At 46.0% G+C, this 11408-nt stretch overlaps 1 protein-coding gene across 1 annotated transcript; it reads right to left on the reverse strand.

The window, feature by feature from the left end:
- Positions 1–7327: 7327 nt before the first annotated feature.
- Positions 7328–9128, reverse strand: LOC123106806 (transcription repressor OFP13-like). Its single transcript, XM_044528848.1, has one exon. It carries the CDS (start codon positions 8760–8762, stop codon positions 7746–7748), a length of 1017 nt encoding a protein of 338 aa, XP_044384783.1. The 5' UTR covers positions 8763–9128; the 3' UTR covers positions 7328–7745.
- Between the last annotated feature and the right edge of the window lie 2280 nt (positions 9129–11408).

Raw genomic sequence — 11408 nt, forward strand, 5'->3', positions numbered from 1 at the left:
TCGGTCTCCAAATGCAGAGAATGACGAGGAGGAACACCACCAAGAATTGTTGAGGCACCGGAATGAAGAATGGAAAAGTTGAGCCAACTATGAAAAGAATTTGAAGGATCTTGGAGAAAGACATTTAACTGATGATAAAACATACTTACGTCAAACTCCGAAAGAATTTGAGGATAGCTCCAGACAAATAAGAAGAGTCAGGTAAGATCCTGGGAATAGACCTATGGGTTAGGGCCCACTCAAAAGAAACACCGTTGAATGATTTAAAAGATAGATTGCACCGGTTGAATTAAATGACTTGAATGAGATAACAACCTCGAAATAGGTTGAACTGATCTTGAAAGACAAGACGAGCCTTCTGAGATAACTTCAGCACTCCCGAACAAACAAATAGTGAGAAGTGAATTATTATGAGGTGCACCGGTATGAGAAGGCATTTGAAACGAGGAAAAAAGGATATGAGATCAACACCGAAAGCTTGAATTGGTTCCACCGGAGAAGAAAGAGAATGAAAAATGATGAACTTGAGGTTCCGTTAGAATCTTCATGAGAATCACCGGGTAAGAACATTGAAGGAAAAGAATAGAGAGACTTCCTATCAATAAAAGGATACTTGAATAAGAAATTCGAGTCCTCGAAGAAAAGGGTGGGTGGGCGGGAAAAACAAAGGCAACTTGGAGACGGATGAAACAAACACCGTTGAGAAGAAGTGATAATTGATCTTGCGGTTGTTGAAATGATCGGATCCACTTGAAGAGAAACACGCCGGTGAAAAGGATTGACATGACAAACTCGATGATCAAGAAGGATTGGTATCCACATAGAAATATGAGAACACCGCTTAGGAAAGGGATGGAATCAACATTTGACTTCGAAGCAACTCGAATACCACAACTGAAAACAAAACAAAGGATTGGCTTGTAGAATAAGCCAGAACAAACATATGATAGAGATTTCGTCCGCAGTTTTCGTGGTGGGGCCTACACGGGCTCGATCGTACAAGACATACGAAGGCAGTGCACATGACATACGAAGCGTCCCCGAGTCGGCATAGCCAAGGACTCTTTAAGACACAACGAGACCACTGTAAAACCAACCGTGAATAGGCGGACCACTAGACGTCGAACCCCAATTTCATACCATACATTTGTCGGAAAGATATCCTAAGAGCTACTTGAATTCCCACCTATGAAACTCCTGAACCTTTCCGGTTATGCAATCAGGTGTTGGGGATACAGGGGAAGCATAATATTTCACCCAAAACTAGCAAATCCTACATCCAGCTGTATCCATCCTTCAACACATAACCAAGAAACCTTCGGAAATCATCTACCTCAACCTTCGAAAAGCATCCGTTATACAAGTTATGGCGATACTCCCGAACTCCCGCCCCAGTACTGGGTGGCGTCAAGGTTATCTCACCAATGAACTGAATAAAAGAGATTTTCGATGTCGGCGTACTAAACTCAGGTATTCCAGAACTGCAACGATAAAATTGTGACGACAACACCTTGGAGCTCAACTCCCCGGGACAACGCCACAAAACCCCTGACAGGAGGCACCAAGACAATGTTCTCGTCACAAAACCATCGGAAGGATTCCAAGATACCCGCATGATCCTAAATTTTTTTTAGTGAAATTTGAGAAGAGAAGAGTCAAAACTCTATGTCAGGATGCCTTACCAGAGCGATGAGGAGACTGGGAAGTAAAAAGATTTCCTAAACTCTCCGATATATAATTCATAAATGACTCAAAACCTTTTTCTAGACACAACTCGGCTGCTAAAAACGATCAAGCAATGGGGGATCCTAAGGTCGGGGAAGGCTCTGATACCAACTTGTAACGCCCTCGATGCGGCTATATCTCCCACGTGTCGAAGCACGACTTAGAGGCATAAGCGCATTGAAAGCAATGTCGCAAGTGAGGTAATCTTCACACAACCCATGTAATACATAAGGGAAAAAGATACATAGTTGGCTTACAATCGCCACTTCACACAATTACTTGAATAAAGCATTACATCATCCAGATACAATCAAGGTCCGACTACGGAACCAAAATATAGGGGGAGATCTCCATGATTCTACTCTTCAAGTGTGCAATGCTTCAAAAGCAAATTCCTCATCATGCACATCTTCAGGGGGAGTTCTTCTATGTCTTGCAATCAAATTCCTCAATATCAGTATTTACACTTCATATGTTTATCCCCGTTGATAACTTAACCTATATTGGCATCAATCACCAAAAAGGGGGACATTGTAAGTGCATCTAGTGCCCCTTAGTGATTTTGGTGTGTTGAAGACTTATAGGTTAAGGGACTAATGTGTTTTTGAGTGTACACAGGTCTATAAGTCTATGAGGACTTTGTTATTTACAAAGAAAGTCGGCCCCTAAAAATGAAGTTCTTCGACTGAAGACTTTGGATTTCTGAAGGCTTTCTGAAGACTTTGAAAGTGAAGAAATTGGTGCAATCCTGAAGACTTGGTATTCATCCGAGGAACATGAAGCGTGAAGACTTTTGTTTTCGTAGTTTCATTTTCTCTTTCTTGAGTCATAGGATACACCATACTGTTAAAGGGGGTCGAGGAAATACTAAGGAAAAATTTCCATGTGATGCTCAACTCAAAATCCTAAACCTACCAATCCCTTCGAGCGAAGCCATTGGAAATCTCATACAGTTCAGTCATATTCTTCAGTGACAGAGACGAAGTTCTTCTGGTCTCTGAGGAATTTGTTCTGACTGAGGAGTTAGGAATTCGCCAGTGTGGATTACCTACACGGTGAGGAACATGATAGCCCTGAGGAATTTGATACTCAAATTTCTGATCGTTGCTGTGCTATGCGCCAGCTGTCCCAAAATATCTACCCACCTAACGGTCATATCATTGAAGGGCATTTATGTCTTATCATGTCGGGCTTCTCCCTAGGCTATAAATAGCCGCCCCCTACAACCACTAGCTGGTTGGCTGCTCCGAGATAAACTGACACTTGTCATTTGAGAGCATCCCATCCTCAGACCGCGAGAGTGATTAATCTCCGGTAAAGCTCTCAAGGTTCTTCATGTTCATTCATTGCAAACTCGTCGGCTTCATCTTGCACCACTTCAAAGTTTGAGCGTTGAATGCTTGCGCTTCCCTTGTAAATGGAAACAACATGTTGCCATGCTTCCTTGGCACGGTGAAAGGACGGAGATGCGCAATATCTTCGGGTGGAATTGCTTCTTGGAGAACAAAGAGAGCGGACTCGTTGAATTGATGATCCGCGGCTTCTCTAGGAGTGAAGTTGCTTGGGTCATGCGGGTAGAAACCTTTCTCAACAATTCTCCAAAGATTAGTAGAACTATGATTTAAATGAAGTCTGAAGCGATAGACCCAAGCGGCAAAATCCTCATTTTTCAAAAGCTTGGGAGGAGGACCAACATGATTCATATGCGTGGAGGAAACCGGTCCTCCATAACTAATTGGAGGTTCAACATGGGCAAAGATGCCATTTCCACTTCTACCACTAGTCAAAGGAACTTGATCGGTAGTAGCTTCCCCCTTGTTGGAGTTAGTATCAGTCACCTTGTTAGTGGGATCGACCACTTCCAACGATGCAGTGGAAACTTTAAGACCATCAAGAAAATTCTTAAGCATGCCGTTGACCTCGACCATCATGGAAGTTCTTAATGTGTCCAACGCCACATTAAATTCCTCACGAGAGACCGAGGATCCCCCATCGGCCGCAGACAAAGGGGGACTCGCACCGGGGTGCTCCTCCACCTCGTCTATGGTGTCAACCATACTCTTCATACGGCAAAGTCCTTAATAAAGAGACGAGGCTCTCATACCAATTGAAAGGATCGATATAGTTGACTAGAGGGGGGTGAATAGGCAACTAACAATTTTTTGCTTTTTTACCAAATTAAACTTTGCATCAAAGTAGGTTGTCTAGATATGCGAATAGGTGAGCAACCTATATGATGCAACAAAAACTAGCACACAAGCAACCAAGGGATACAACACAATATAAGCTTGCACAAGTAAAGGTAAGAGATAACCAAGAGTGGAGCCGGTGGAGACGAGGGTGTCTTACCGAAGTTCCTTCCCTTTGAGAGGAAGTACGTCTCTGTTGGAGCGGTGTGGTGGCACAATGCTCCCCAAGAAGCCACTAGGGCCACCGTATTCTCCTCACGCCCTCACACAATGCGAGATGCCGTGATTCCACTATTGGTGCCCTTGAAGGTGGCAATCGAACCTTTACAAACAAGGTTGGGGCAATCTCCACAACTTAATCAGAGGCTCCCAACGACACCATGAAGCTTCACCACAATGGCATATTGCTCTGTGGTGACCTCAACCGTCTAGGGTGCTCAAACACCCAAGAGTAACAAGATCCACAAGGGATTAGTGGGGGGAATCAAATTTCTCTTGGTGAAAGTGTAGATCGAGGCCTTCTCAACCAATCCCTAAAAAAATCAACAAGTTTGATTGGCTAGGGAGAGAGATCGGGTGAAAATGGAGCTTTGATCAACAATGAAGCTTGGGAAGGGGAGAGGTGGTCTTCTTGGGGAAGAAGACCCCCTTTATATAGTGGGGGACAAGATACAACCGTTACCCACCCACTCAGCCCGCGAGACGTGGTACTACCGCACACGCTCGCAGTACTACCGCAAGGCGCTACGGTACTACTGCACCTTGTTGCGGTACTACCGCTCGTGCGGTAGAAGCCAAGTGAGGTCCTGTTGCACTAGGCAACGAGTGGTAGAACCGCCGGAGCGGTACTACCGCGCACCCCTGCGGTATTACCACAGGGGAGGGCTCAACAGGGCTGGGAAAAAGCATGGACTAAATAAATTTCGTTTGTGACTACTTCCGTTGAGTTTGGGACGTGCGAAAATCCGGCACGGTACTACCGCTCGCCGGGAGCGGTAGACCGCATAGGGGCGGAGGTAAAAAATTACTTCCGCGTGCGCCAGCGTTCTGGGCTAGAGGCAGCGGTACTACCGCTCGCGAGGAGCGCTACTACCGCTAGCTAGAGCGGTACTACCGCGGGCCCCTGCGGTACTACTGCTCCCTTGAGCAGTACTACCGCACGCCATAGAACCTATAGCACTTGGAGGCCTTCATCTTGCAGCGACAAGGATAAACGGATGGTGGTCCAATGAAGCGAAGGAAAGGTGGTGCAAAGGAACAGATGTGTACGTGTTGATTCCATCCTAACCTTTCCGAAGCGGACCCCCTCTTAATAGTACGGCTTTCCTATGACTCAAATTCATCAAAAAGAAACGTAGAGAACCACCATCTTTGATAGGCTTCGAGGGGCACCGAATCGTCTTGTGCCTAGGCATGAGATCACAGAAATGCTCAATGCACACGATTAGTCCGCAAATGTACTGTCATCAATCACCAAAACCACATAGGGAGAAATATGCCCTTACAACATGCAATGTGGGTACTGTAGCGAACTGCAACCAAACACACCCTTAGTGCATCTTCAACGCAGACCATCAAAACGCACGCATACGGACGTAGTTTGCCGTCGAACACGGTACCCCATCGGTTTGCGGACTGGTCTGGATGTCCGCTTTTCTGCAAACAGGACACAAACCAGTAGGCTTTGTGGTCGTCTGGATCGCTAACACACACGTGTCCGCCACCACGGTCCCACCCAAAAATCTCTCTTGTGTTCGCACCCTCTCATGCATGAAATGATTGCGACACATTCATGCCGGTCCACGTGCGCCAGCGCGACATTCGTGCTGGCTCAGAGCGCCCCTTATGTCCCGGTCTCTGCGCCTGTTCAATGTCGGTGCGACATGACTGTACGAGACATGACGACTACCTACCGCATTTTAGCCGGTTTCCCATCCGTCTGGCATTACACAGGTGTGACCGCCGAGAAAACAACTCTGACGCTTGTCCTGGCCGACATCTGCTATTTAAACACAGCCTTGCCAGGCACTAACCACATGACAAACATGTCTGCTTCCAGTCCTCCCACTTGCACCACTTCTACCATGATCACGAGCTCTAAGGTGATGTGGAAGAGCCTCTCAACGGAGCAGAAGCACGATGTGGCGAGCCTTGCGGCCGGATGGCAAGGGCCGTCGTGCACGATGAATAGATGCATGCTTGCCAATGAGCATGCCGGAGGTGAGCGATGACAACCCGACGATGGAAGACGCCTCCGCCGATGAGCCACAGTCCGTGCCCGCTCCTATCCATGTCGGTTTGACCATGGAGCAAGCCCATGCGCACTTCGACTCCATCATGGCGCAGGAGCAGTCGGCGCTGTAGTTGGCACTCCCGCGCGGGGGCGCCGAAGGAGCAGCGGTACAACCTCTCCATCCTCACGCATCACTGGTTGGCCGAGGGCCAAAGATACGGCGAGTTCGCGATCGTCGAGGCCGTGGCGTCCATGGCCGCGGAGAATTTGAACTTCGTCAAGGAGCAGTGGGCCCTCTATGAGGTCGCGCGTAGCGCTCGCGCGGCATCGCCGGACGCGCAGGCGGCGGCCGCGGACGGAAACGCCAGTAGCTGGGCGTCATTAGCGTTGGTACGTCGACGAGGCCAGCCCGTCCACATCCATCGTCGACCTCACCTCCACCTACGACGCACAAGTCTCGGACTCCGACGAGTAGGAGTTGGGCAGGGAAGACGGCGCACCCCGTGTCCCATGTGGGCTAATCCATGTCCTATGTCCTACACTGTCCTACACTTACCCGCCGTCGACTGCGCCTTCACTTCTTGGGGTTCATGACCGTCAGACATGAACACGGAAGAAAACAACAAGGACTTGAAGGATGGGTGCTGACGAATATTTAGACCATGTTAGGGTCCAACTGCTTTTGTTTAACAAAATATGTCAAAAATGTAATGAATACCGCATGGTTTAAATGAAAATCATCCGGTTTGCATGAAAACCGTTCAGTTTGTTCAAATTCCACTTGAAATGTATACAGATGGGCTTGGAATTCCGGCTTTCGTATCACTGTCCGTAAACACATCCGTGGATAATTATAATGTTTGTTGTAGGCGTCCGCCTTACCCGTGTATGTTCTTTTCAGACTTTTATTGAAGTCTTGAAAATGTATTTTCAATTTAAAAAAAAGTCTTCATGAAGCTTACTATTACTCCCTTCGTTCCTAAATAGATGACTCAATTTTATACTAACTTTAGTATAAAATTAGTATAAATTTGGGTCATCTATTTTATAACGGAGGAAGTAATATACTTGCTCTGAAGGTCCAGTTCTGCGGCGTGCAGCTTGTGTACACGCACGCATGCATTGATGAAGGGGCAACCGAGGAGGGGGGAAAACACTGTTCCCTGGTCGCATTGAACCCGAGCATCGCTCTCGACGACGAGTATGACTCGTCATGGTGGTCGCTGGCTAGCGTCGGTTTCTCGCAGAAATCATGGCTTTCCATGTACTGTTCAGCACTGTGCACGCAAGCCATTATGCATTGCTAGTTGGTGTCATCGAGATCGGCGAAACCAGCTCATGTCGGTGACCGGTTTGGCATGTGCTCGCTCCAAATTAGTGTTTTCTTAACCCAGCGACTCATGGGATCGTTAATCAATCAAGAAAAGAAAAGTGCATACGAACCCAAGCACGAGTGCATCAATGAACAGCTCGGTTGCTTCCCCGCCACAAAAGAAAGAAAAACTTGTTAGTTGCTTGATTAGCCCGGACCAAAAGCCAAAATCACATGCATGCAGATTACTTGCCGATTGTCGTCTAATCTATGATTAGTCGAGTGGCTAGTCTTCCCCACGACTGGCCTCGTCGTCGTCACGCGGGGCGCACGAAGAAGACGACGAGCAAGACGCAGAAGCTTCATTCCCGCCGTCGCATTGTCCCGTTGCTGATGTAGCACTAACAACCACACCATCGCCACCAGTACTCGTGCTCGTGCTGCTACTAGTAGTACTCGTGCTGCTCGTGCCGCTGCTCGAGCTGCTGGTGCTACTACTCGACGTCATCGTCATTGTCGTCGTCGAGGTGCTTGCCGTGGCGCTGGTGGTGAGGCGGACGAGCAGGTCGACGAAGGCGCTGACGATGAGCGGGTGGTGGTGCTTGGCGTTCACCCGCAGGTACCATACCAGCAGCTCCTCCAGCGCGTCCCAGCCGCGCAGCTCGTGCGCGGCCACCATCTCCTCCATGGACGACAGGAAGTCGCCGTACGGGTCCGCCGAGTCCATTGGCACCGCCACGCTCTCCTCCACCACCAGCGACTTGCCACCATCTCCTGGCTTCCCGTTCTTGGACAGCGCCGCCGGCTTGTCGTTCTCCTCCTCCGGTGGTGTACTGCCGGTTGTCGAGGCCGCCGCCGCGGACAGGATGGAGTTGGTCGCTGGCCCCTGGTCGAAGAAGAAGCGACCGGTGGACGAGGTCGTCCGGCTGAGGCTGCGGATCACAGCCTCCGACCACTCATCCTCGGGCGTCGAGAAGCCGTCGTCCTCCACCACAACCGTTTCCTCCTCCTCCGCGCTAAGGCAAGAGAATGACTCGCCGTCGTCGGGGTCGATGTAGACCGAGTTGACCGTCTTGTACATCTCGGCGGGGGCACCCACCAGCTTGCGGTGCCTCGCGGCGACAGGGCCGCACCTGCTGCCACCAGCAGCCGTGGCGCAGGGCTCCTCGGCGGCACGGAAGGAGTCGGTCTGCGGGTCCCGGCAGGATGGCCACGGCCAGGGTATCACGGCCGCCGTGGACGAGTCGCTAGCGAGGCTGGAGGACCTGGAGAAGATGGAGGTGAGGGCACCTTTCTTGCCCATCGGATCAGCCGGATGGAGCGAACAATGCAGTGGATGAGCTCGATCGACTCGAGACCGCCGTGCCTGCTCAGAAGCGAGATCGAGTAGACGAAGGAAGTAGTTGCGGAGAGAAGAAGAAGAAGAGAGAGGTGTGCAATTAACGAAGAGAGGGAAGAACACATGGACAGTACTACTATTTATGTATTCTGTGTGCAGAGTAAGTAGAGAGACTGAGAGTCTGAGAGAGCAGAGCAGATTACTGCAGCTTGCTCTGCAGTCACGTAACTTCGGGTCACTGGTATGTGGGCCAGTTTGTTAAAGGACCGTCATGTCAGTGACCTAAGTTAGAGAATCCCAGTACCTGAGTGCGATGCAACGCAAAGATGTCTTTCCAAATCCTTCAGAGCTATACATGCAAAAAAAATAAAAAAATCTTCAGCACTAAACATACTTACAGAGCAACTAATCTGAGAGAAGATTAGACGTCTCTGGCTCAGATATCACACGTTTCAGCACTTCTTTTTTGAGACGCACGTTTCAGCACTTTGGCACCACTTGTATGCGGTGAAAACGAGTTCCTGTTTCATAGGAGTGGGGGACCACTGCCGTTTTAAGATTAAAGAAAAACAAAAAAGTGAATACGCCATAAACGTATCCAATGTAAAGGTAATGGCTATGTACAAAGCAACAACGGAGGCTAATTCTGAATTTAATTTTTATTATTTCTAGTGTTCGTTGTACTATCATGATTAAATATAAATAAATCGAAAGCATTTCCAGCAAAAAAAAAGCACCTATAGGTGCTAACTTAGGCTCCAGTGAAAATGTGGCACTTTCTATCCGTCCAAATGTGTAAAGCACATACAGCGAAACATGACGAAACCCCATGTTGTCCTTTGGGGAAACGTATCCTTCTACGTGAACCACCCACCGGTTTTATTTAAAAAAAAATCACTATAAACATGTCCGCGGTTTTTTAAATAAAAATTCATGGATTCCAAAATAATTTACACAAACTCGAGAAAAAAGTTCACAAATTTTAAAAAAAGATGCGGATTCCAAATATGTTCAAGAATTCAATAATTATTCATGGATTCAAAAAATGTTGGAGAATAATAATTATAAATTTAAAAATTGTTCACAAACTTGAAATTTTTTCAAGAGAACTCAAACATAAGTTCATGGATTAAAAATATTTGTGAATTCAAAAATATCACAAACATGAAAAATGACCGCAAATTTGTAATAAGTTCACGCGAACGCGAAAAATGTTCATGCATTCAAAAAGTAATTGGGCATTTCAAACTGTTCACTAATTAGAAAAATAGTCCCAATTTGAAAAACAAATCATGCAAACTGGAAAAAAATGTTCAAGTATTCAAACAATGATTGCGATTTCAAAATATTCATTAATTTGAAATATGTTCGCTAATTGGACAAACGAATCATGCAAACTCAAAAAAATGTTCACGGATTCAAAAAATGTCCTCAAATTAAAAAAATCGAGAATTTAAAAAAGTGCTCACAAATGTGAAAAATGTTCGAAATATTGAAAATGTTTGTGGATCGTTTAGTGAAATAAGAAAAATCATAAATTGAAATGGATTGAAAACACATAAAAACAAAATTTTAAATAGGAAACACCAATGAAACCATACAGAAACACAGAATAGTAAGGAAAAGGTAAAAGAAATCTAGAACCGGAAAAACCAAACCCTAAGGTAGACTGTACGAACCAAGGCTGGCCCACTCTCGCACTACAGTAAACTAGTTGCCCATGCACTCGCTACAAGCGATACTTATCGTTTGCGGCGAGAGACGTGAACCAACCTGTGGTTGGATGGTTAGAGGGACAGTGGTATCTTCAGCCCACCAGGGTTCAAGTCATGGTGCTGGCATTATTTCTGGATTTATTTCAGAATTTCCGGCGATGCGCTTTCATTGGGAGGAGACGTTCCTGTCGACGGCGAGGCACATACGGTGACTTCGTAAATCTCAAGATGACATGCCGGCTCAGTCTCTCGAAGGTGCCCCTAGGGGTAAGGATGTGCATGTGTGCGTTCATAGGGGTGAGTATATGCGCATATGTATAAGCGCTTGCGTCTATACTGATGTTCAAAAAAAATTGCGGCGAAAGACCCAAGCACTCTACCGTAACAAATGTGCTCTAGAGAAATAGAAATTTGGCAAAAAGAAATTGAGGCCACTTTTTGAAAGCGAAAACCTTTGGAAATTACTATTTTTTTGGAAATGATGAACTTTTTTAATTGTAAACAATATTTTTGTAAAGCTACTTTTTGAAAAAATCCAAACAAATTTAGGAAACAGGAAACATAATTTGAATTTGTATTAGTCATGAACAAATTTCTGTAACGCTATTTTTTGAAAAAATCTAAACAAATTTAGAAAACAGGACTTTTTTTATTATGAACAACTTATTAAAAAAATGAACATTATTTTAAATTCTCTTACATTTATTGATAACACGTACAATTTTGAGTTTTCGAATAAATGTTTAAAAAGCATTTAAAAAAATAAGAAATATATTTGAAAACACAAACAGTTATTTAAAATGCACTTTTTTAAAAAAAATTGTTCGTTCAGAAATGTGAACGAATTTTGAATATTGCAAACATAATTTGAAATTTTAAACATTTTCTAGAAAAC

This window comes from Triticum aestivum, chromosome 5A (assembly GCF_018294505.1).
Source record: "Triticum aestivum cultivar Chinese Spring chromosome 5A, IWGSC CS RefSeq v2.1, whole genome shotgun sequence".
Classification (NCBI taxonomy): Eukaryota; Viridiplantae; Streptophyta; class Magnoliopsida; order Poales; family Poaceae; genus Triticum; species Triticum aestivum.